The sequence below is a fragment of the Haemaphysalis longicornis genome, unplaced genomic scaffold (assembly GCF_048455015.1).
Source record: "Haemaphysalis longicornis isolate Haplotype H1 unplaced genomic scaffold, Haemaphysalis longicornis Haplotype H1 scaffold_5, whole genome shotgun sequence".
NCBI lineage: Eukaryota > Metazoa > Arthropoda > Arachnida > Ixodida > Ixodidae > Haemaphysalis > Haemaphysalis longicornis.
In genome coordinates this window covers 185,896,840-185,923,697 of record NW_027526385.1, presented here as the reverse complement: position 1 = coordinate 185,923,697, position 26,858 = coordinate 185,896,840, and the positions used below count along the sequence as shown (strand labels likewise).

The 26,858-nt window shown below is 47.2% G+C and overlaps 1 protein-coding gene across 1 annotated transcript in view; it reads left to right on the top strand.

Moving 5' to 3' along the window:
• The window catches only part of LOC144139554 (uncharacterized), a 108,636-nt gene that overhangs the window by 46,345 nt on the left and 35,433 nt on the right, over positions 1-26,858 (top strand). Inside the window, exons 6-8 of the mRNA XM_077671859.1 lie at positions 714-752; positions 1,999-2,028; positions 14,426-14,525. Of these exons, the coding sequence (XP_077527985.1) occupies positions 714-752; positions 1,999-2,028; positions 14,426-14,525 (169 nt within the window). The remainder of the gene's footprint in view (positions 1-713; positions 753-1,998; positions 2,029-14,425; positions 14,526-26,858) is intronic.

Here is a 26,858-nt window from a genome sequence, read left to right as displayed (position 1 = left end):
ATTGCTACCGTAAAAACAGACAGGAGAATGGGGCCACATAGTTAGTGAGCATCAGTGCGTCATCATTTGGCATTCGCATTCTCTGGCCGAAATGCACATACAACTACCAACTTTTTTTTTTAGAGCCGGGGTACTACCACCCGGCTGCGGTTTCTAAGAACAACATCGAGCCCATGGAAATCACACCTTTATAGAGTCCGTCACACGCGTCCCATTTGCGTCGGTTGGGTTGCGCCCACTGTCACTCCCGCTCTGTCGACCATGTCCTAATTTAGCCCGTCGCACGCCACCTTCTTGGCCTGGTCAAGCGGTGGTGTGCATCACCAACCCGTGGAATTGACCATAGCCGTACCGTCTCATTACCACAAATGGTATAAAATATACAAAATTATGAGTTGATTTTGGCAGCTAAGAAACCTGTGTGGTCATTCTATTCTTGGGACAAATGAAAACATAGTATCTTATGTATTCGCGCGTAATTCACTACGTTTTGAAAATTATGCTTTTGAAGAACGACGGAGAAAGAGCCGTACTTATCAGTTCAAGTTAGGCCGAAAAGAGCTAGTATTGTGGGACATTTTAACGCATGCCTGATTTAAATAACTTGATTGTATGATAGAAATCGTAGAGAATAAGTGCGAATAAACACATACACTATAAGTAGAAGTGTTGATAGAAGTGTATATTCTCTTGGCTCTTTCTCTTGCACCCAGTGCTTGCGCTGTCAAAGGATTTTCTGCAATATAACAAACGTAAGTATCTTTGCGTTGGTTTCTGAAGAATTGAACAAATAAATTTGATGAGTAGATTTCGTGCAGGATTTGTTTTGACTTAAGGGCATAATCTAATCTATTCAAAATACTCACTGTGTTGCACTTTTCGCTTTGAGTGTAGTTATTGCAAAAAATATCTTGCGAACATGCGAAAACCGAGCGTATGTTCAGCTCTTTACGAGTACGTCGTATGCGTCAGAACCGTTAGGACTTCTGTTAGGAGTGTTAGAACCATCAGAATATCAGATACGGTGAGGGTCCAGGCTATGCCTAAACGTTAGAAATTTGTCAGTTATTCCTAAAAAAATTCATATCATCGTTATGAGGGTGCCGTTAAATGGCTATATCGGGTAACACGTTTATCCGCGAGTTAGTAAGCACCGCGACTCCGGCCGCGCCGTGGTGGCTACAGAGCAACCCAAGAGGAACGGAAGGCAATTTTATAACTACGAGCAATTTTTGTTTCATAGCGCTGACACCAGCTGACATTGCTAACATCGTAAAGCGAAGAAATAGTGAAGGTAGGTTTTTGGCGGATTTTTAAAGACGCATGAGCATCTCGTCTATCTCCATCATGAACGTGACGCGCACCCATACCCGCCCGTGCTCATTTATTTTTACTCGTCCACCACAAGGTGTTTCTCGTATGCTCTTTGTTCTACGTGTCCACAGTGATTTTAAGTGTAGGCATCTGAGAGGAGGCATTTTCTCAGTCTAGCTGCGCCGTTATCTGGGTGTCACTCTTTTGTTATTCCCCAGTATCTGCGTTTAATGGCTGTCATTTGGATCCTTTTCTTATTGCCATCTTGCAATGACTGCACGTTACCCTTCTGAAATCTTCTGCAACGCCATGTAAATTGCAGCTCTGTTCACTCTAGTTTACAACCTTCAGTACCAAACCAGACGAGATGGCACGTGATGGGTGCACCGCCACAGGCTTGCGGCGATCGGCGCGTCGACTCGACATCTTTTTAGTTATGTTGTATGTGTATCTGTGGATGCGTAGAAAGTGAAAATATTGCCTACATGCCCCATCTATTGCTCATCTAAGGCTTACCAAAAAATAATTCTTTGACGTGGCATCTATTCCGCTAAGACAAAATATTCCGGCATCTAAGACAAAATATTTTGACCCGCTGTAAGATAGTTTTTATGGCCAACAAATCTTAGGTGCTTGTTTATTTTCTCGCTGGGTAATTTTTGGATATTTGTTTTTTTATACTAGCCCCTGGAAGAATTAGCACCAGTAATAATGGTAAGTTTTACCAACTTTGTTAATTACTTCTGTAGAACGTTTCGTCTGGAGTCCTTGGAAGCTGTCTGGGGTTTACTGTATCGGTTCAATAATACAATGATTCGGCAATTTTTGCTTATACTTCAACCCTCGTTTAATTGGCCTGTTTCAATGACTGGAAGCATCCAATCAAGTGATTGAAATTCAACGTGGCCTTGAGTTTACCAAAACAGGGAGCGCGTATTTTGTAAGTTAAGCACTATACGCGTGAAGGCCAACGAACTCATCTGGAGGTTAGTAGTGAATATTTGCCCAACTTGCGCTTCATTGTAAAACGCAGCAAAAATATTAAAACTTTCCCTCTTTATTAACTGATTCATGCTATGCAGGATAAAAGAATCAATATATAGACGGAAAACAACTTTAACAACTTTTAGTTTAAGAAAACTGGAGGTTGTTTCGATTCTATGACGCGGCGGCCATTTTTCTGATGAAGGCGAAAAGCAAAAACGCCCGTGTGTACGAGAATTAGGCGCACGTAATCCGGAGCCTTCCACTGCGGCGCGCCTCATCGCCTTTGTAGCGTCGCCGGGTTAAACCCTACAATCAATCAAAATACGAAAACTAGAATTTGTTTTTTTATGTTGGACCACTTTTTTTACAGACCAGATACCCATAGTAACACAAATTTTTACGAATGCTTGCGAAACTACATACTTGTATAAATATGTAGTTCAGATGTCTATCAAAAACCTCAGCAACAAGACGAACTGTGCATTGAACAAAATAAATATCTGCCCCCCGTAGCATAATGTTGCAAAGAAAGATTATTCGAAAACGACCGTATTTTTGGATGGCCAAAAACCTCCTCTGCATGGCCGGAAATTGGCGTATTTTTTCCGGAACTATACAAAACCCTTCAGGGGACAAGCGTTTTCTAACAGCAAGCTTGCGTCCTAATGCTATCCTTCTGAAAGAACGTTTTAGAACACTAAAGCCATCATGTGCAATTTTCCTTCAAAAAGTGCTGGCCATAAAAATTTAACTTCATCTGCTCCTAACAGAACTTCAATTGACGTGACTGTCACTGAAATGTGAAAATGCCGTAAGTGCCTGGTTTGCAATGGTAATACCCGAGCAAAACGTTGAACCGTTTAGTTTAGAAGCTATCTTAATGAGGTAAAGTTGTTTTTTTTAATATTAAACCTCGTTCCGAATTTATGTTAAGTTATGAATATTGTTACAGTTCCAAATTTATGACTTAATTATATTCAAGGAAACACACGTGAAATACAGAGATTTTGAACAAATGCGGGACGTTCGCTTTCGAAGCGTTTTCCGGCGCCTACAGCTTTCGTCCTCCTTGATCACTTCTTAAAGGTAGGCTTGGATTCTTACGTTCTAATAGTTCCTCGTAGATGACGGTGGTACACGCATGCAGTATAGAATTGTCGCAATCAGCCCTAGAGTACATGTTTCTATAACTGCCAAGTTAGCTAGACATTTCGGAGCTATTCCGGCGGGGCGGGTAAGAAAGGGTCGTCAGGGTATCAAATGTTAACACTTTACCGGCAATGCGTGCGCAGTTTCAATAGAAGTCGACGAAACCCGTGTACAACAAGTTGCCAGCACCGTCTACTTTTCTGAAAGTCATAGAGGCGACGCTTCGTAATGTAATGTCGTTTTGATTGCGAGTAACCGACCCCGGGTCTCTTTATTTCCCGCTAGCACAGCTTATTTTCTCCCTGGGCCAGCGTAGCGTTTTAGAATATTACCGCGAATGCACCCGCTGTTTTTGTTCACTGAACGCAAAGTCACCTTGGTATGAGAACTAACGAGCAATGCCTGTTTTTAACCTGGCGAATATGACAAGATTTAATAAAGCACTACACGCGCCACCCTTTGTTTTACCGGATTTCCGAGTATACGCAGGTATGCAGTGGAGCAGGAAGTAATCATCATCCCGGATACATGACGAACTAGGGTTCTATAGGGCACAAACAGCGCTCCCTGACTACAGGAGGACCTGGTTACCTTGTTGTAGCGGTATTTCCCCTCTCCCCGCCGTACGACCCACACAACACTCAGCCCTCTGTACGCAGCAGCTGTAGAAAACCTGACCGTGGCGGTGGTCTGGCCACCGATTCAGCCGTGGGTTGTAAGAGGCCCGGGACCAGGCTGGCCGTCTCCGGAACTTGACCTTGACAACGACCAACGGCGGAAGCCTGTCTGGCGAAGGAAGCTAAGTCGTGTTACTACAGGAGCCCCCACACGTTCAGTAGCATATATTACGGCTATGCAAGGCTACGACGGGACAAGGCTTGATGAAGCTGAGTAGCTAGGATAGTCCGTGCTACCAAAATCACTAAAAGAGCGGGGGTCGGGTTTCTTGACCATCAGCGAGATAGCAACGAACCTGGAGGAACTCTTCAGGATAAACGAAACGGTTCATTTGTTCAAGCTAAACAAGTGATAAGGAATAAAAAATAGAAGCCTATGCACAAACAGCTAGCTGCGATGATATGGCCGTAGATATATTCTACAAGGCCGTCGAAGTTGCAATAAACATGCGAATATCAAGTTCACGATTGTAATGGGAGACGTTAACGCAAAGGTTGGTGAAAAGAAAACAAAAGCAACGTCAGTGAGAATATATGAAGAAGAAATTCGAGTACTTGTGCAGGTACACTGGATGGAATTGAGCAATAAAATACCCTCAGGGTAACTGAGGGTAAAGAACAAGTTCCGAAGAAAACGTATATATTAGGGATGAACCTGGCAACACGAAATTAATTTCACGTTAAGTGACAACCAAGGTGAGGTGCAATACCTAGGAGTGGTAGGCGAAATCTGCAGCAGCGATCATAGGATGGTTAGGTACAAAGTGAGGCTGATTTTGAAAGGGGAAAGAGGGAACCAATTGAACGGTTGCAAGCTCAACATGGTGGCATTCAGAGCCAGGGGGCAGAAGTTTAGAATAACCTTTCTAAGCACATTCACGCTTCTCACCAGGAATAACGACGACAGTGTGAAATGCCAAGCAACAACCAAACATCGATAGTCTGAGAGTGAACAGCAGGGGAAAAAGAAAGTAGCGTCTCAAAACTATGCTGGCAATATAACTCTTAAAACTTAAGAAAATATTGCGAATTGTGGAGGCAAAAACCCGTCTATATCGGTGAAATACGCTAGATTCGCGCAGCTGTACATATTCCGTTACAGAAGTACAATGAACGATATTCGAGCGTACAACATGGCAGTGATCAAGACATCTACGGAGACAATAGGAAGCGTAAGAGCAACGAAGAAGCTTCTTTTTTAAAAAAGCAGATTGCATGCAGTCAGGGACGAACCGGTTAACACTGCGCACAAAGTGTACAAGTGAATAGGGCTACCGCAACAATACTACACCAGAATACACGCCAGTTACGTTAGACCAGGGAAACCAACTGAGTCCGCAGGATTAGCTTGAGGCGTAATGTAAATAACTGAACGTAGAAGTGTAAAAGTCACCCAAATTCTTAAAAATAGGAAAGGCAGAAGGGGCCTACTTCATACTAATGTATTTATTGAAGGAGAAAAAGTTGTCGTACTTGAAAGGCTTGCTATACAATTTTCAGAAAGCCAAAGTACTTTAAACGTGGCCGTAGCATGTATCAACGCCAGGCTATTATTCACAAGAAGAGAGGCATCAAAACTTTAACAATTAATCATCCATTAGCGTGCTCCCAGTTGTGTGCACGTTTTAGCTACATTACCGATACTTTCTATTTTCCACAACCAGAGCGCAGGCTGGATCTAGAAAAAGAAACTCTGCAATACATGACATCTATGTTAGGAAGCAAATAAGAGAAAAGTCCAACAGACACAAAAACCTACTTTTATGGCATTTAAATACCAAAGAAGTGCATGAATTGCAGATACATTGACATATCAACAGCGCTGAAATTGCCAAAAAGAGCCACAGAATATGGCTGACCTCCATCAGACTCATACACAGCCTGTATTAGGGGAAACGGGCATAACAATCCGGCAGGAGAAATTCCAGACTTTGCCAATACAAAATGGAGCTGCCATCTCTTCAAAGTAGTTCATAGGCTGTATGGAGGGTAGTTCAGGAAGCTTCACTGGGAAAGCTCGGGAATACAAATAAACGGGGACTACATAAGCTTTTTGAGGTTTCCGGGCGACATAGTCTTGCTCATTGAGTGTGCAGAACCGCTGCATAAAATGCGCGTGCAACTGCAGTCAGAAAGCTTGGCTGTGGGGCGCAGAGGGATATGATAGAATTTAAAGGGACACTGAAGTGAATTTGTCAAGCTCCCGTTTTTGCTTGCACTGCGTAGACTGGCTCAAATTAGCACACTTTTCATCGTTTATCCGGTTGACAAATCGGTAATTATTTTACAAAGCGCGAAAGAAGAAAAACTACCATGCGCGGTTTGCGGCGGCCGCACCAACTAAGGCAGTGACGTTGAGAGGAGGGGCGCCGTGATTGGACGATGCCCAAGGTTAGCAATCACACAAGTTTCGGTTTGGGTTTCGGTTCTGTAAAACATAACCAATGGCTTTGTTGGATGGGCATTCTCAATATCTCAGTAATCATTGTACCGCGCTTCTGCCATGTTGGCGGCTGTAAAATGCACAAGATAAGCCTCCCAGGACGGCTTGTAGTCGTAGCATTCACTAGCCGAGACCTACGCAGTGCATGAACGCCCTCCGCGTACCCGCAGACGCCCAAATGTCATGCGCTTTTCCCCCATATTTGGAGCTTGCCTCCCTCATGCCTGTATCGTAAAAAGCGTGTTCGCACCAGACCAAGGGTCTGTTCATTCTGGCCTGTGCTCACTGCCTGCAAGCAGTCGGTGCTTATGGCAACAGCACGCCAACGAGAACTCGCTAGCGCGCCAGTGCCAGCCTGCGCGCGTTTTGTGAACTAGTTCGTGTAGCCATGAACGTTGCGGCCCAAAAGAAGGTGAACTCAATATAGAAAACATCGGCGGAAAACAAAAAAGTTAACTTACAAAAAAAAAAAAAAAAAGCACGTACCCGCGGGGATTTGAACTCGTGACTCGCAAAACATTTGCAATGAATTCGTAGCGCCTCAGACTGCTAGGCTACGGAGCGGGACGCGAAAGCCTTGCTAATATAGGGTATATATTGTACAACCGGTTTACACTTTTATTTAGTTTTGGCATTTCAAGCCGCTTAGGTGACTATTTGTTGTACTGCGATCGTGCAGTAAGCGTCGCCCGAGTTTCCACAGTAGCTCACGTCTAGCAATTGCATTTCGTAGACGGAAAAGCGTTCGCAGATGCGTAGTCGTGCTGCTGACCGCTGTGCTTGTCCGCCCAGCGCAAAAAAGTGCTTCCCGCGCCCTAGGTTTACGCTGTACGGTAAAAATATCAGTTGATTTTATTTGATTAGTACCTATATTGACTTCGCTGACTCTTCTCCCGCCTTCAAGAGGCCTTATATTTTCCTACTGGCGTACCAGTTAGCGAAGCGTCGCATGTGCAGCGCTTGTGTGAAGCGACCTTGACTTGGAGCTAGATACAGTGTACAAACAAACCAAGTAAAGAAAGGCACATTCTTCCATTCACAAACGTGTCCTGGCTTCGTTTCAACTAAGCCAACGAATTGCGACCAAGCAATTTTTTTTTAACCTCCTTGATTGCGACGACCCGCCGGTGGCCGGCGGACGAAACGCTGGGCCGACTGACTCTGTCGGCCGGGGAGCCGTGCAGTAGCGCAGCCGTGGCGCAGCCAATTGCCAGCTCATCCCCTCCTGACGTCACACGAAGACGCCACAGAAAATGGGCGAGCGTAAAGAGAGGAGGACAGCGTTTTCGAATTAGTTTTTCTACTAAATAAAATCGCGTAAACGCGCCTAGAGTGGTCGAAACATGGCCTGGGGACTCCGGACTACAATTTGCGCTAGTAATCCCGCAATGTTTACATATCACTTCAGTGTCCCTTTAACGTGTAGATAAAAATTGGCGCTTCTTGCACTAGTGTTGCAAGACTAGAGAAACCGCAGGGCTGGTGGCTCCTCTCCCTTCGTTGGTGACGTGGCTGTTGCAGTATCATCATCATCAACAGCCCGCTTTGGTCAACTCCAGGATAAAGAACTCTTCCAGCGACATCCAACTGCTCCTGTCGCGCGTCGCTCGAGCCCAGTTTTTGCTTACGAATTTTCTTATTCCTTCCTTGCATCGAGTAATTGGGCGTCCTGTTTTCCTGGATCCGTCCTTTCGATTCCACTCTGTCACCCTGGTAGTCCAATGATTGTTATTCTGCCTTACGTGGCCAGCCCAAGCCTATTGTTTTTTATTAAAATTATGATATCTTCTACTTTCGTTTGTTCTCTCTTCTAAGAAGCTCCGTCTGTCTCTCAGTGTGAGTACGACAATTCGTTTCATGGCCCGCTGATTACCCCCCAAGTTTGCTTTCAATTTGTTTCGTAATGCCCAAAATTCCCGCAACACATGTCATCACCTCACGGAAATTTGCGAACGTGCCGCTGGAAGTTGTTCATGGCACCCTGGCTAGAACCCCCGGCTAAGACCAAATCAAATGCCAGTACTTCGAACACAAGAAAAATGCTGAGCGCCAGGAATGCAACAACAGCTCAAGCGGATAGACGCCAGTTGCATAGCGCGAGGGGTGCAAGTTCGATTCCGTCAACGGGGGCATTTTTTTCTTTCCAGTTGGCTGCACGTGTTGTTATTCCGCTCCGCTGCTAACCCATAGTTCTCGGACCTTTGCGGTGGCCCAGTGGTTAGGATGCTGGTTTCACCACGTAAAAGATCCCGGTTTGATTACCAGGACGTTTCTAACACTACTTTTTTTTTGGGGGGGGGGGGGGGGGGGAGGGAGAGGGGCTTCGAGGTTTTGTGTGACCAACGGATTTGTGTTGGCCTAAACAGCCCTGAAAAAAAGTTCTGAAAGTGCCCTTTTCATCATTGGGAACGAAACCTAGAACAAGTAGATGCATAGCTACCTTGGACAGGTTGTCAGCGCTTATCCCAAACACGGGATGGCGGAGAAACTTGGCGAGTTAGTAAACTCGAAAATACTTAGGTCGGACGCACCGGCCATGGAGCGCATAATGATAGTAGTAATCGTTAAAGAGAAGAAACGTGCTTACTAGATCAGGGAACAAACTGGATTACATGGGATCGACGTTCAAATAAATAAAATAGAGGGCACCTCGGCTGGCCTAATCGCGAGACAAACTGACAACCGTTGGACCGCCAAGGTAACAGAATTGGTATCCAGAGACGGGTTTAGAAGAAACGAAACGCCATTACATTGAAGGACGAATGAAATAATATAATTCGTAAGCAGAAAATGGGAACCTGCAGCTCAGGACAGGAACCGTTGATTACTTGGAGAGCCCTTCGTCTTACTGTCGGTGTACATAGATTGTCGTAATTAATCACGATGATGGTGATCATGCCAATGGATATGGCTTCTTTACGCTAAAAGAGATGTTGACCCAAACACGCACAAAACGCCGCACAACGCTACTCTACATTTAAAAGGTCATTATAGAGTGGACAGTCTGTTTCAGTCCGCGCCACAAACTTTAGCGGATCCCACGCATACGTACACCTAAAACATTCAACTTCCTAACCACCCTGGAGATCAGGTGGTCAACCACTCCACAAGTTCTTAACGTGGGAAGTGATGAAAAAAGAGTATGATAACCACCGATGCTTCTGTTTCGGGATAAAAAAGCTGGTATGGGTATATTTTCAACTGGGCTTGACTGGCCATGTCCTCTGCATCTTCCAAATTTCGCATCAGTATATTTGGCAGAATTTTCGGGAATCCCGCTCGATGTTCGAAAGCTCAGCGAAGAGCATTCCCAGATGATCATTGTGACGGATTCTTTTTCGGTCTGCTCGGCTTTATCTTCTCCAACAGTTACTCCACTTCGTGGATCGCTGTCGATGCTTATACCGCCACGTGTCAGGGAAATCCGTCTGGTCTGGGTCCCAGGGCACAGAGGTATTTAACTTAACGAAACCGCTGATTACCTGGCAGGAGTACCACTGAATGGTCATCTGGTTGACACTGTGGCCCCGATAGCATACGTTGTTGGAACTCGGTTTCGAAGGTACAGTTTGCTGGACAGCTTCCCACCAGACAGTATCGCTGGCTGGCCTGAGATTGAGCATTTCCGGGACTCTTGGAAGTGCAACTTGGCGCAGTCTCGACTGTGCGAGGTCACAGTGACTTGCTTTCGCTGCCGAACGCCTGATATGAATTTTTATCTACACCCCACACGCATAGCGTCGTCGGCAAGGTGTGGCTTCTGTCGGGAGGAGAAAACAATTGAGAAAGGATTTCCTGTTGTCTTGCCTGTCGTTCTCCTCCCTCCAAAATCGTTACCTGGAGGTTCCACTCCGGCACCTGGGTTTCACCTTGCGGGTGCCAATTTTATTCTCATTTGGGTCAGTGGGGCTTGGTTGGTGCAACGGACATGCTTGTAGAACTCTTCACTCTTTTATTGCCGAATCATGTCGCTTGTCTTGTTAGTCAATCACGTCAACCAATTTTAATCGTTCATTAAAAAACATGTTCTTACAGTTGTATTGAATTTTTTACTCAAAATATTAGCATCACTGTACCCACTGTTATCCCGCTTCTATTTTCTAATTCATAACCTTCTCCAACAATGAAACTACAATCATACTTGGCCAATTCCCCAGAGTGAGGTGCATGCCAATTTTCTCATGGCTCCAACCAACCAACGAAACCGTCATCTATAGATACCGGTAATGGGTACACTGTAGTTTTCCCTGGAAGCTAAAGGCGTTGTCTCATCGTTGGTGTAGTTGTTACGACGAAAAAACACCTACCTCCCCTCGCGGGAACCCCTGTGTAGATGCGACGCATAAGGGGTTCACGGCACGTTTCCATTGAAGGCCGCGTAGGACAGCGGAGGAACGGCGCTGGAATGATGGAGCGGGGCGCCGCAGGCACCGTGTTTTATAGCGCGCATAACGGTGAGGCGACGCGCCGGCGCCAGTGCGTCTGCCGCGGCTATGACGGAACAGAATCAAACACAATCCACTTTAATCCAATCCAAATCCAATCCAATCCAATCCAAGCCAAGCCAAGCCAATGCAATCCAATCCAATAGAATTCAATCCATTGCCCCTCGCGGGAGAGTGTTCGCTATCGGAGAGGAGAGGGGGTGAGCGGCGGAGAGCGAAGCTGGCGCGGCGAGGAGAATGGGGGAGGGGTGGACGCCGACAACGACGACGACGCCGACGCCGGATGCAGGGACAAGGCGGGTGAATGATATGCCTTCGCATCTATAAAATCTCCTGGTGTGTACTCAAGAAAGCGCCTGGCGAGAAATCCATACGTTTCGTTAGAATTTACTACCAGGCTCATGTAAATGACAACCAAAGCAATCTTTGGTAGCCAATGTTCACTCGCGGAACGCGCGAATTGCCCACGACGCCAAGGAAAATGAGTCGGACGTCTGCTGGATTGGAGCGACCAGGCGGAGTGCGAGATGCGTTGTTTTACTGGCGGCATGGCTAACAACGGCCCGCTGCCGCTGCGGCAAGAATCCAAGAATCGCTGAAGGCAGCACCATCTAAGGGAACAAACAAATCAGCGGTGGGGCCTGCCAGTTCACATTGGCAGCACAAGTGGCCGAAAAGGTAACAAGAAACGCAAGAAAATAAAATTATGAAACAAACAGGCGTTACGCGCTCTCACAGATACAAGACAACAGGCTCAGGCATTGACCATTTTGTACGGATTGGATGAAGCCGTTAAAATAACCAAGTTTTCTAGAATGTCTGTATAGCGCTATTTTAGGGACGAAGATGACGTCGATGAGCTTAAGCTCAGAATCATGTGGCACTGTTTCTGCCGTCACAAAACATCTGTCCTAAGCAGTTTATTTACGGTTACCTTATTTGTTATGTGTGCAGTTGATATCCAAAACGTTTTTGGTGTGGTGCGGGACGGCAAAGAGGTGGGAGAAGTGAAAAAGGTGAGAAGAAAAGAGAAGGAAGGTGTAGACAAGGAAAGTAGTGAAAGGGAGGCGCAGTGGAGCAGGAGAAAAGGACCTCCGTCATCTGCATTCAACACTAGGAGTACACTCTGTACATTGGCTGTCCAATTCAACGGAGTTATGACGAGTGTTACATTTAGGCGGAAGAAAGGGTTGGATTCGGCTGATCAAAGCATATATGTCACCATATCAAGGGCCGGCAAGCTGAGGTAAGCTGAGGGAGGCATGCTATCTCGTTCAGGGTCATCGGAGACCAGTTTTGGCTATATGTTATAGGTTCCTTTATGTTTGCTAAAGGTATATATATGATTGAATGTCGCGTAATCTGACGATAACTGATCGCCTTACACGATACTTGTAAAGCAAAATATTATTTTTTCATGTGTTTAGCCAGCAAACACAAACGTTACGAAGACACAGCCAAAAATGACTTCTAAACAAAGCTGTACCACGATGTCGGGAGTAGCAGTTGTGCTGAACATCAATTTACCTCTAACATATCTCCTGTGTCTTGCAATCACCGCATGGCCTACCTGTTAGAATATTCCTCTAGTAGAATACTCTCCATATTATATTAATTACCTCAACTTAACAGTCCACGCAGTGCGAATATTAAGCTTACCTTTGCTGTCCCCGCAGTAACGTCAATACATGACTTTTGCAAAAGGCAGAGTAACATTGGAGCCGGAATCGTAAAGATAGAAAATCAAGGAACCCTTAAACACCACCTACTTAAACAGAACAACGTCAGCGAAAATAATAAAAAATAGAACGGCAACATTTTTTCTTGTCTTTTTAGGTGAATATCACTACATTATACCTTTTTATACAATTTTTAAGTTATCAATCTGGGTCGTAAATCTGGGTCGCACTCAAATGACGTAAAGAAAGAGCAGAGAAACCTATTTTTGGGGGGCTGTTGTGGCTGATGGGTTGCCGAAGCTCTTTTCTGTAGTGTACTCCCCAAGACTGTCTAAAACAGTTTTGGGGGTGATGCGCTCGTATAATTTTATATGGTAATAACAAAGAAAGAAGCATTTTTTATGCATGAGTGAAGTCGGTTCTAAGGCTACCGGGGTTCGCAACTCAGTAGGACTTCTTTATTAACTAGCTGGTTCATGGCACAAGAAGAAACAAAATTGCGCGAAAGGCAAGGACGAAGAGAAGATGGCGACTGGACGGAGGCAATAAATTTGCGCTCGTCAAGTCAACCTCTTGTCTCTATTCTCGTCTCTTGCAAAGTCTTATTTCTTAGTAACTTTGAGACAATGCTATATGTGCATTGTTCCCAATAAAGCAAACCTTGATGCGATATTCAAAATTCCTTTATTTTTTTTAACTACAAGGACCGAAGGTGGAGTGGTACAAAATAGCGGCGTCGTTAACGTTTTCTAGGCAGTTTATTATCAAGAGGTGTATTCTGCAATCATTTTGTCGGGAACTAAAACTTTTCACATTATTTTATACGGTGCTAATATGCGACATATAGCTCAGCTTGCTCCGACCTTGTGTTGCTCCAAAATATTTTATGCGTGTATTTTAGCGGAGTGAAGTGAGTGAAAATCTGAAGTGAGGGAAAATATGTCAAGTGAGGGTGTGAAGGATGTGAAGTGAGGGAAAGTAAGTGTGGACTTTTGACCTTTGTAAATGTTAGGTAGGCATTTTGTGAGCATTCACTCTGATTACCCACTCTATCAACAAACACGCAATAATTTTAAAGATGTGTTCAACTTATGTAGTACGGTTGTTTTCTTATTTTCGGATAAACATGAATTTATTTGTGAATAGAAATTCATTGTGCGCGTTATTTCACGGATATAGCATGTTACTTTAATTGATGAATAATAATGTATAATTTATTATTGATGACCGTATCCCTGGGATACCCCAGAGAAGACATTCAAACGTTATGAAAAATTACTCCTCAATGCAACGAATGACTCGTTGTATCATCGGTAGCAACCCACCCATAAAATGATGGTACCGTAAACACCGATCACATGCATTCTCTAAATACATAAAATTAGGAGCAGCATCAAACGCTGTAGAAACAGCCGAATGTTACATCATGTGTGTGTGTCTATCAATACTCACGCGAAGCGTATCGCTTTTTTAGCTCCGAAAAATGGGTTATTCTGACACTTCTGACCCAAAATAGCATCTTTTATTGTGAAGTAAATCAAGGTAAATCAAGTTGCGAGCCTTGCATATCAGATGCGGGCGTCGTCAATTTCGCAGATCACTTCAATTTTTCGGGTGTTCACGCCACCTGAGTATTTTTTGTTACCTAAAAAAAACAATATAAATTCGCGCCATGCCGATTACATCAGTTAATTAGATCTGAAGAAAATGTGCGTTTACTTTTTATTTCAGTGCGCATATAAAACAATACGTGCAGCGAAACCCCCACAGGAAGCAATGAAGGCCTTTGAGGAAATTCTGTACGGACTTATGAAACTTTCCAACGTACCACGTGAGTGCCTTGAAATACAACATGCGTAATAAATTTATAGATTTGAAGCAACCCATAGTTTTCTAGTTTAAATAATTTCTACCAATTTCTCTAGTTGGTTGTTTAGTGTTCAATTTCTTCCTTTTATGACAAAATAAAATTGTACAAGTTTTGGATTTCTTGCCAGCTCCGAAAACAGGTGGTAATGGTTCTTATTCATAACCAAATATACAAAGCCAAAATTACCTCCCCTGTGTTTGTTCTTCGGTTCTGACTCCAGGTTGCCGATGTAAATCCTTGCCCTTTTTTGAAGCGTTCCCTCTTGCAGTAGTGCAAGAGTTCTTACAAAATTTAATATATTCTTTCCCGGTCCTGCACAGGAAGCTGCTGGTATATTTTTGAGATTGCCAGCCGCCAAAGAAAGCGAATGTGCTTAAATTTTGCTTTAAAACGTGCTTTAAAATCAAAGGGGCGTTAAATTTTTCACATTATAAACGGGACGGTATACAAAGAAGCGTTCGGATGTTCTGGTATGAAAACAAGGTGTAGACCTAAAAGAGGAATAAAATAAATTGCAGCATCTCCCTTCCGTGGACGATGGCGAGGGTGCGGAGTACGGGGACTTGAAATGACATCCAAGTTGCGCCCCGAGTGACATTCTATTTGCGCTCCTACCATCATTCGATTTGAGCCGGGAGTTGCACCTTGATTATTCCCTAAATCAAACTGCAACTCACGGCTCAAATCCGATTTCGCTAGATTTTCGCTTGATGGTGGTGGGCGCACGGTTGAACGTGGATGGACATTGGGAGGTCCTAAGGTACTCTGCACCGTTACAGGCGAGGGACTGAGCCGTTTGACTCTCGGCTACTAACTCACAGGCGTAACCCAAGGGGTTAGATGACTGACACTGTCTCTGTCTGGTCTCCCAGACACAGACTCGAATCCTGCCGGTGCCTGTGTAATTTTTTGCGATTGTAAATGCTATGAGCACGGACGCGGACGGACATTTTCCGGTCCTAATGTGCTCTGCACCTAAAAATTGGCCCCGTATCTGCTTTTTTCGTTGGAAATGTCGACGCAAGACGATAGTCGGCTGGCGCCCCTGGCAAGTAAATGTTTCGCTTCTCGTTCCCGATCACCTCTCATGCTGTTCCTAGCCCGTCTCGTTCCTTCCAAGATAACACGCTAGAGGTTTGCTCAAGTAAGTTTAAATTTACCGCATTCCGCTGCTCCAAGGGGGGTGGGGGGGGAGGGGGGGACCTCGATGTCAGCGCTGCCGTGCGGCGGAGACGCGCGTGAAACGAGGCATCCGACTACAACATTTATATAACCACGTTGCCCTATTCCACGGGTGTTCCAAGCGGAACACGGAACCTATTTAGTGGAACCTTGCGTTGGTGTTACCGTTTGATTTTTCGAATTCCGCCAGGTAGCGCGGGCAACAGCAGCCGACGGTTTTCTGCAGTTGGTGCATTTTATTTGCTATCGCAACAGGCAAGCATCCGTAAACATATCATTAAAGAAACTGTGCAAATACCACTATTGTATTGATTTTCTGCATTATATTGGCCTGAAGACATTGTGGCCATGCTCAACAATGTTGACAAGTGTGAACATTAACACCGGTCTTAAACGTTCAGACTTGGCGGCGAGTATTCAGGACTATTGCGCAGCTTCCGTTTCGCTTAGGCCAGCTGGCTGAATGCTGTGACAGAAAGCCAGACATACAGACAGACATACTAAACATTTCCCGTTCAAATACACACAAAAATACTATCGTCTTACATAATCTTGAAACACAACTAATGAAGTTGGCGCTGCTAATGGGAGGCTTGCTACTTGTTTGCCTGCAACAAATATGTAGAATTGGAGCTGGGCGATTCGCTAGTAAATCGGCACTAAAATGCAACTACAAACAAAAATAGAGAAACTTACTTGCAACGTACTAAGTATCTTGCTAAAATAATGAAATAAAGAAATAATGCCACCTTAATGCACCGAAGACCCCCCTTCCCCATTAGACTCTCTCTAAGGGCCAACTGCACTTAAAATTTCAACCTCTTGAAAACGTTATTTTCGTATATTCTGCCTTTATATATTGAAAAATACAAACTATCACAGCTTAGATACGGTATGGTGGTAAAACATTTATTCAAGACGTTCGCGCTTGAAAGCGGGAGATGCACTCTGTCCAGGGCCCCTGCGGCGGCTGCGGGCAACTCGACTTACCATTCGCATGATTTGCAAGGTAGTGTGGTTGAGGCGCTGGATGGTTAGCGTTCCTCCTCCATCTTGCTGGATGTAAAGCCCGAGTATGCGGTTGGTTGGAACTGCGGGGATGTCGCTACCTTGAAGCTTTATTTGTATTGTGCTGGGTTCCAGTGGCTTGCCACGTGGCTTGCGCCTCATACTGATGAGCTAGGACTTCTACGGAGAGCACTGGAGGCCGCGCCCACTGGCGTACTGTTGGACTGCGCCAGCGGCTTTCTGGAGAGCATCCCGCATGTCGCCTTCTGACCCACCAGTAGTCCCAATCGTGATGTCATCTGCATGGACCGCATGTTTAATCCCCGGGAGGGTGTTAAGTTGTTGTGGGTGTTCCATCATAGCTATGCTAAATAATGTTGGAGAAAGCACCACTCCTGGTGGCGCTCCTTTGTTGGGCATGATTTGAAGGTCCGTTCGGAGTGGTCCGATACCCACAGTCGACATGCGATTGGCGAGGAATGTATCCGCGGCACAAACGACCACCCAAAATTGGAGATTTTGAAACCAAAATTGAGGACAGCGCTGCCATTGTGGCCAGGTTGAAGTGACGCTCCAGTCGGCCCAGCCAGCCAGCGAGCGGCCCTACGCGGCCGGCCGGTATGAGCGAACCTGCGCGGAACGCTCCCCCGTCGCCAGAGACCTAGGAGAAGCGCACACAGAGGAACTCGACCGTATCTCCTGGCTGCCCGTAGAAAAAGCGCACGGCCGGCCGCAGTATCACATCGGCTTCATGGCTGTTTGCGCGATCCACCGGCAGGTGCAGCGTCGCGTGTGACGGAGCTCTTTTGAATGCATATAATTAATTAACCAGCGATTTCATGGACTACCAGTCATGTCCCAGTTGGTTTGGTAGCATTTATTGCAAAGTCAAAGTGACTTTCAACGAGGTGAAATTTGAGTGGAGTTGGTCTTTAAATCACGTACATATATGACGTAATGGCAACAACTAAGGCGGACGGTTATGGCGCATTTGGTGTGCGACGCCACAGCGATCCTGCCGGCCGAACCAGCTACTCAGAGGTGTTCCTCGATCGATTTTACATAATCGACCGCCGATCTGGGTTTATCACAGCCATGACAAAGTTATTCTTACCACATTTTTTAGGTGCCGATGAGTTAGGCAACAAACATTCGGAAGTTTTTACCGTAGTATTTACTGGTATGGTGGCCATTCACCTGCGCAGGAGACTTGACCATGAATTTTGTGGAAGATGGCCTCATCAATCCTTACACAAACATACCTAGAGACCGCACGAGCGCACCAACCGTCAGATGCGACAAGAACGCGAACACGCTGCAAACACTTCATATTGTCGGCGGCAAACTATATTGCTCCCTACGCTACCCGTAATGCAGTTCCAAATAACGCCTGTGCTATTTAAAGGGCCGAACCAAATAACAAATAACATGAACGGAAGATACACCTGTATTTACGTTTTTCTCGCTGAATAATAGCGAAAATTTTTTTGCCATCTAGAATTTAAACTTACAATATTGCGCACGTGTACTGACCAAAAAACAACTGGCAATGGAATGCCTTTTCTGCATGCAGCGATTAAAGTGGTGTTGGTTTGGGTGGTGCAGATGACTATTTTCACATCAAATTCTTCTATATATTGTATGAACTGAGTGCTGTTGCCCAGAGAATTTTTTACGTTGTTATAAGAGAAACTTCCGTACAGGATTTCAATGCGCATGTGACAATTTAGGCAGTTTGTTTAAAACCACACAGCCCTTCTGCTGGGTGTAAAACTGGGACCATTTGATTGTAGTCTTCATATAACCTAATTCGCTAACCATGGTCTTTCCCCATGCATCTGGGAGTGAAAACAAGGCCGGAATATTCTCACTTCACACCGCATCCACGCAGAGCTAAACAGCATCTCCAAACAATACATATTCTGAATGTTCAAACATTAATTATGCTCACGCAGTTTAAGCAAGATGATAAAACTGCAGCTCTACGCTCCGTCATGTGAAAGATATTGGGTCAAATTGGGTGTGGTTTGCTATCAAGAGAGTGCAGCGATCCGCTAGTGGGCTTGCCTGATTAAAAGTTTCATTTGCTAGTCATCGAACGTAAATAGTGTTGATTGCAACAGCTCTGAACTGACAAGATCCGCCAAGGCACCTGTGATGGTACCACTCTACAATCAGTGTTTTGGGCCTTGCCCTGGCCTCTACGAGGCTTAGATAGCGTTAGAGAGCCTGAAAACCATGCCAGTGATCGGGCACACTTGAAACGTGAGCGTGAGGCTCCTCTAGGACCACCAAGAGATGTCGCGTGTATGCTGGCGGAACCCTATCGAAACAACAACAGCCTCAGAAGCAGACGGGCTGTGACCCACAATAGAGAATTTTAACGGCGGCATTTGAAACTGTTGAGGAATATTTCGGAGATGAAAAAAGAGCCAGGGAGAAGCTTTCAGTTGCAAGAAAGCATCACCCTAGAGCCTTTATAATATCAATGAAGACCACCGACTAAAGCATCTTGAAAGCCTACGGCCCCAGCAAGAAGCCAGTCAAGCTATATGCCGCCCACGTCAGCTTTGCTTCGACCGGTGCTCAGTTGTGGCCGCAAACTGGCCACGAAATTCCGAGAACTAGGCTTGATACTTTAAGCCAGAAGTTGAAGCGGCCACAGCTACAATTACACAAGGCTTAGCCGCAAACATCTGCAACAACAATGTATGGAGAAAAGCACGAAGACCTCGAAAGTTGCATCAAATGCAACCTGGCAGTGATGCCTGAATTCTCTTTTGCTAACTCAGCATATCCGCAACATGTGCTGAAGCTCGAATGTGTTAAGGTGGCGCATAGCCGCTAGTGGGGACATACAAAAGAAGTTTTAGGACAAAAGAAAGCCATCCAAATGTACCTAGATATGCGGCGTAGACGGGAGAAGCAGATATATTATTGGGCCATGTGGAAATAGAGTATTAGCACCTTTTGCCTTTGGGTGGTGGCCAGTCAGCATGACCTGTCCCCGCTTTTCACTCGACATCTCGAGCGGCTGTTTTTCTTAGCTTCTCTAGAGGGCAGCTGTAGGGTCCATTTATGAGATTAGCGGCCGGGTGCCCGGGCAGCGCGTGGGAACCCGCCGCTCTGTCTAGCGACGTAGCACTGCCAACACTGCGTTGCAACCGCCGCTAATTCGTCACGGCGCGCACGGGAGACGGATCGTCTGGCCCACCGCATACCTCAAGGATAATCCCCCATTGAGAAAGCAAACAGCGCTGCCGGATTCCAGGAACGTCGGCTCTACGCGCGGAGATGGTGGGATTACCCGCGTGGCTCCATTGTTGTCGCGCCCTGGTCAGCATGACGCACGGTCGCCGTCTTTCGCTTTCACCCAGCGGGGTCGCACGACCTGCTCGTTTGCGAGCGTGCCGCTGACCCGAAGAGGGTGGCGCCTCATTGAATATTCCGTGGCGTGCTGAGTGACAGCTGTCTACGGGAATTTAGGCACTTTCTTGCGCGTGTACGAACGCTACAGGGGCGTTCCCGAGAGAAGGTGATCTTGAGGTTTTATAAGGCCGAACTTGGCCGTTGAAAATTGTTCTTGTCTGAGCGCTGAGCTGGCAGTTCCCGGCGGGACAAGGAGTCTGGACCGTTAAAGCTAGGTTGGGATTTATGAGCCCCCTAGTCGAGGTTAAGATCGCGTCGGAGGTTTAGGGTGCAGCGCCGTACCGGGCAACTAGACGGATCTTGCGGCGAGACAGAGTCTCGGCCGTCGTTTCTCGAGCGGTTTGTGTACGCTCCGAGTATAGGAGAGTTAGGCGAAGTTGAGAAGCTCAAGTGATTTGTGTGCACTTGGAGCTAGCGTCTAGCTGAAGTTTGCAGTTTTTCTTTTCATTACTCATGTACCCAGTTATCCTACTGTAAATAGCTGTATATAAACTTCCGTTTCATTTAATCAACCTCAACGCCCCGAGTTCGTCAATTCGACCGCCGTCTCCAAGAACGTCAACACCATCGCCCTGCCAGCCTCCTCCCAAATCAACCGGAGCCCGGGAGATTGGGTTCCTTATCGACACCGGACTTCGGGGAAACAAGCTTTACTGGCGCAGCCGGCAGGGTTTGGCAGAAGAAATCAGCAGGCCACAACCAGGAGCAGCAAGCGGACGCCAGCCCGCCTTCATCGGCAGCAGCCGAGCTCCAGGCGGAGTGGAGCGGCAGAGCCAAGCCAGCGCACGGAGCCAGCGACGCGGCAGCCGACCAACGAAGGTGCGGGTGAGTGGGATTTCTTGCGCTTCGTTGTGGCGGTGTAGGCTGAGTCTGGGGTTGCATCGTAGTCACGCGGAGCATGCTAGCGAACATGGCGGAGGGAGATGGAATTGGTCAGACGCATGAGGCGCCCCCTCAAGGAGGAACAGCGGCAGAAGGGGTGGTCTAAGCGGAGTCCGGAACAATAATTATTAGACGAATGGAATTGGAGTTTCAGGAACGGGAGAGAAAAGCAGCGCGCGAAGCGGATGAGAGAGCGAGAGAGAAAAGCAGCGCGCAAAGCGGAGGAAGGAGCGCGAGAGGCGGCGGAGCGAGAGAGAAAAGCAGAGCGCGAAGCGGAGGAAAGAGCGCGAGAGGCGGCGGAGCGAGAGAGAAAAGAAGCGCGCGAAGCGGAGGAAAGAGCGCGTGAGGCGACGGAGCGAGAGAGAAAAGGAGTGCGGGAATCGAAGGAGCGCATGCAAAAACTGAAGCTTGAATCTGAAGAGCGGTTGCGAAGGTATGAGTTGGAGCTGGAGCGGAGAAGGCAGACGCCCTTGCGCTCGAACACACGCGAGCAGAAACAAGGGGGCACAGACCAAGCTAGTTGTATAGCGAAAGCGAGGTTGAATGTTCCGGCCGGGGTTCGGAAGTTGAACATTGCGATGAGAAAGTAAGCAGCCGTGCCTGCGCACAGGTGGCGAGCAGCTCAGCCGGGAACTGCTGCATGGAAAGTGAAGCGAGCGTGAAAAGTGTTCCAGCGAGCGCGGAGTCAAGGGGCAGCCCCGTTGTTGCGGGCGTAGAGCCGCCAGTTGCTTTTGCACCGGACACGGCGCTAATGCATGCTGAACTTGCTGGAACAGGCAGTAGCCAAGCTCTAATCGGCGGACCGGAGGAGACTGGAGGTGCGCAGGAAAGTCTTGGGGCCCGCCGCGCTCCGAAATACGCTCGAAAGTTGCGCGAGAAAGCGAACTCCGTGTCGGGCGTTCAGGAGCCCGCCCAGAAGAGAAAGGAGATAGAAGACGAGAAAGCATGTGACAAGACGGAGCGAAAAAGAGACGGAGTTAACGATACGCAGATGTGGCGTGAGTTTGGAAGTCTTGATAGTGAGAGTGTAACCGAGGAGGTTGATGGAGAACACCAAAACGCATTCGTGGAGACTGCGAAAGCAAGAATGAGAGCTCCCGAGAAGGTGGCGAAGGAGAGGTAAAAACCATGTGAGGAGGCAGCTACAGTTGAAACAGGAACGAGACGCAATCGGCGATCTCGCGAAACCGGTGACTGAGATAGAGCTTCGTAGCTTTAGTGTTGGTTGCGGCCATTACCGAGATTCAGTCGGGAGCCGCGCTGGATGGGTTGACGCACTAAGTTATGCGACCTGGCAGTGTGTCACATGCCCTAGTTCTGAGTTGGGCCAGGATGAGTGCGTGCTGGGACAGCCGACAAACGGTCTTTGTCAGGTCGCTGCTCAGAATGCACTTAGCATGCAGGAGCGGTTTTTGGTAGTGGCAGGTGCTTGTGAGGTTGTTGTTGTGGGGCAGTCTGTGCGTAAGGGAAAGAATGATCCCGAGAAGGTCGTCGCGTTTGCGGGCCGCCATTACGCTCCAGCATCAACCCTGCGCTCACGCGGCCAGCGCGCAGCATTGCCTTACGTTGGGGCATTGGAGAGGCATGGCCACTTGGCCTATAGGACAGGAAGCGAAGTCGCATTTTGCGATACCACTCTGTTTTCCCCGCAGTTGTGTTCGCCCCATGGGGCTAAATTGTCGAGACTGGCGCTGACATTGCAACGCTACGCGGTCTGGATAATCTGCAGAGGGGGCTGGAAGTACGCGATCCACTCCCCTGCTTTCAGATTGTTGCTTGCGGAGGCTAGTATTGAATTGCCTCCGAGCCTTAACACCGCCACGACGGACGTGAACGTCCCCGTTCACCCGTTCTTTTTCGTTGGTGGTGTGTGTGTGTGTGTGTGTGTGCCGCGGTTGTGCGCGATTAGAGGCCTTGAGTGCTCGATCCGTGCACCGAATTGATCGATCCGCGCATCGTACTGAACTTTCTGTGCACCGCAACTAAGCGACAGCAGAGCCGAAGATTTTTGAAGGAACGTTATCAGGCTACGCCGTCAAGGAGGACATTTGCGCGCGTGCGCATAGAGGCAATGGAAACTTTCTTAACGTTTTTTTTGTTGACTGCAAAATTGCCTGTGTTCTTTGCCAGTCCTTATTCCTTTTGTTCTTGTTGTTGAGTGCCGGGATGTTTGTGCAGGTTTGCAGTTATAGCGCGCATCAGTGTTTTAGGTTGAGTTGTCTCGTTGTTCGTGGCGTTTACGCGCTCCGGAGACACTACCCAGTTTCTTTTTACCCGCACTTAGTGTTTTTAGCATTTGTTTTTGTGTGTTTCCGGTTTGCTACAGTATTCCGTCCCTGTTGACGGCTAGTGAATAGGTTGTGTTTGTAGTTTAGGCGAGAGGGAGTTCGGATCAGCTGCAGAAATAGAAGGGGGCGCATTGGTGGTTATACCTAGCTCCTTCCATGTGTTTTTTTTGTTTGTTTGTTTGTTCCGCTGTTATTGCTGAAGGAGAGATGAAACGGGTGGCCCTTTAAAATTCTTTTGGATTAACAGAACCAACAGGTCCAGTAACCCTCCTGGAGGAGAGAGTTGTAAGGTCCACTTATGAGATTAGCATCCGGGCACCCGGGCTGCGCGTGGGAACCTGCCGCTCTGTCTAGCGACGTAGCACTGCCACCACTGCGCTGCAACCGCCGCTAATTCGTCACGGCGCGCACGGGAGACGGACCGTCTGGCCCACCGCATACCTCAAGGATTATCCCCCATTCAGAAAGCAAACAGCGCTGCCGGATTCCAGGAACGTCGGCTCGACCCGCGGAGGTGGTGGGATTACCCGCGTGTCTCCATTGTTGTCGCGCCCTGGTCAGCATGACGCACGTTCGCCGTCTTTCACTTTCACCCCGCGGGGTCGCACGACCTGCTCGTTTGCGAGCGTGCCGTTGACCCGAAGATGGCGGCGCCTCATTGAATATTCCGTGGCGTGCTGAGTGACAGCTGTCTACGTGAATTTAGGCACTTCCTTGCGCGTGTACGAACGCTACAGGGGTGTTCCCGAGAGAAGGTGATCTCGAGGTTTTATAAGGCCGAACTTGGTCGTTGAAAATCGTTCTTGTCTGACCGCAGAGCTGGCTGTTCCCGGCGGGACAAGGAGTCTCGACCGTTAAAGCTAGGTTGCGATTTATGAGCCCCCTAGTAGAGGTTAAGATCGCCTCGGAGGTTTAGGGTGCAGCGCCGTACCGGGCACCTAGACGAATCTTGCGGCGAGACAGAGCATCGGCCGTCGTTTCTCGAGCGGTTTGTGTAAGCTCCGAGTATAGGAGAGTTAGACGAAGTTGAGAAGCTCATGTGATTTGTGCGCACTTGGAGCTAGCGTCTAGCTGAAGTTTGCAGTTTTTCTTTTCATTACTCATGTGTCCTGTTATCCTACTGTAAATAGCTGTATATAAACTTCCGTTTCATTTAATCAACCTCAACGCCTCGAGTTCGTCAATTCGACCGCCGTCTTCAAGAACTTCAACACCATCGCCCTGCCAGCCTCCTGCCAAATCAACCGGAGCCCGGGCGATTTGGTTCCTGATCGACACCGGACTTCGGGGAAACGATCTTTACTGCAGCCAAGGAGACGGTAGAGCAATATATGGCCATGCTTGTCCAGTAATACTCCTGCATGCACCGCTTCCGTGATTAACCGACATCAACAACGCGACTCATCCGAATAATCTAGAACGTCGCTTCAAACGGAGATGTTTTGAATCTTCTTCATCGTCAGACTGTTTCATATTGTACACTTTTTCTTGTCCTCAAATGACACTTGTTTTATTAGCTTTTTTCGCTCTTCTGGGCAGGTTAGTCCCTTGTTATTAGCCTAATAAAGCCTGCCGACGGGTCATTTTGAAGTGCCTTTTGTCGACTAATTCTTTTGAGGTCCCTGGTGAGAATGCTTGTTAGGAAGCAGCATATTTATTTGCAATTTTTTCACAATAGGTAGGCGTTTTAGAAATCTACAACCAATGGACGAGAGAAACAAAGGGGTACCTGGAGACGGCTCCAGGACATGGCAAGGGTAAATAACTCGTTTGGGGAACGAACGAAGAAACTTCGGAGGCATAGACTCGGAGAGCATAAGACCGAAGCATGTAGATGTCAGTGGACGAGTACTGCGCCTTGCCGGGCACCCTAAACGTCTGTTGATCAAAATGACGATGGGTGTGTGGTTAATTATTACTGTTATAAATACATTTGAACGAAGAAGGAGGAGGCCACAGGTTGAAAATCATCTGCTGGACACCATCCGTCATATGCAGTAGATATACGTCTGCACTTTTAGATGCGGAGCATCTCTTGCTAGGGGGATGTTACTTGTCCGAGCCCCGTCCGCAGCGCCTCTGATGATGATTGTGGCAGGATGACCCTAGGGAATGGCCAACCAATATTTCCATCACGAGATAGCCTCGCGTTCAACCACCATCGTCATCTTCCCGTAGGCGAACCACTGAAGAAGAAGGAGAAGAAGACAAAGGTGCGAAGAGGAGGGCGTGTACGTTACTCTCAGCCGGTGCACCAACGTCAGCAACCTTTACCCCACCCACGCTTAGACGCGAACCATCTCTTGCTCGGGGGCATGTCACTTCTCTGTGCCCCGTCCGCAGCGCCTCTTATGATGATTGTGGCAGGATGCCCCTAGGGATTGACCAACCAAATAATCCATCACAAGATAGCTTCGCGTTCAACCACCGTCGTCATCTTCCCGTAAGGGAACCACTGAAGAAAAAGACGGAGAAGACAAAGCGGCGAAGAGGAGGGCGTGTACGTTGCTAATCCATCCCGACATAGCTTCGCGTTGAGCTACCGTCGTCATCTTCCCGTAGGGAAACCACTGAAGAAGAAGGAGAAAAAGACAAAGCTGCGAAGAGGAGGGCGCGTACGTTGCTCTCAACCAGTGCACCAACGTCAACAACCTTTACCTCACCAACGCTGACGGAGACAACCGATTCTACCACAGAGACGACAACATCGACAAGAACATGATGGAGGAATATTGACACCTCGAGAACCACCCCCTACTCACCGTCACACCACAGTACTTGCGTGCCTTAGCCATCGGTGTGGACCCGGACGCGGAATTCCCTCTTGCGCTACCAAACACCAGATTACTTAACATAACGGCAACACAATGGAACCACAGGGAACCCCCATGATGCTTGGCATCCTTATCAGGGAAAGATGGTGTAAGTTTTTTTTATGTCTTTGGGCCTTCATTTACCTCAGGTGTTTCGAGAACAGCTCGGCATGCTTCGCAAAACGTAGTGTCTCCGCCGCTGCATAATTTTGCGGCTGTTATAGTCTCATCTACACCTTTAACTTTTTTGTTCTTCTGAGCACCGTTTCCAACTCATCATTCTTTATAGTTGCAGCCTGCCCGATGTTTCAACATTTCAGTACTGCATTCTACCTGAGTGCATCTAGCACACCAATAAAATAAAATCAATCATGCTTCCTGCTATATTGCGTTTTGCGTCACTGAGTGCACACATTCAATTTGTTAAAATAGCCTGTTCTTACGATTCTTGCTATATGTGCATAGATGTGCGAAACCTACCATTTGCTATTGAGTTTTCATCACTCGGTCAACTCAATCTACAAATACATTAGGTGCCGCCTTGCGTCGGCGCTTTTTAATTCTTTGCTTAGAGTCTAGTGGTAGCACCGATCCCCTTTATAGCAATTGTGTTCGAATAACTAAAACTAAAGAATTGACGGAGTTCATAAAAGGATATCGGAAGACGCCTTTTCCATTATTCCTGATTAGGC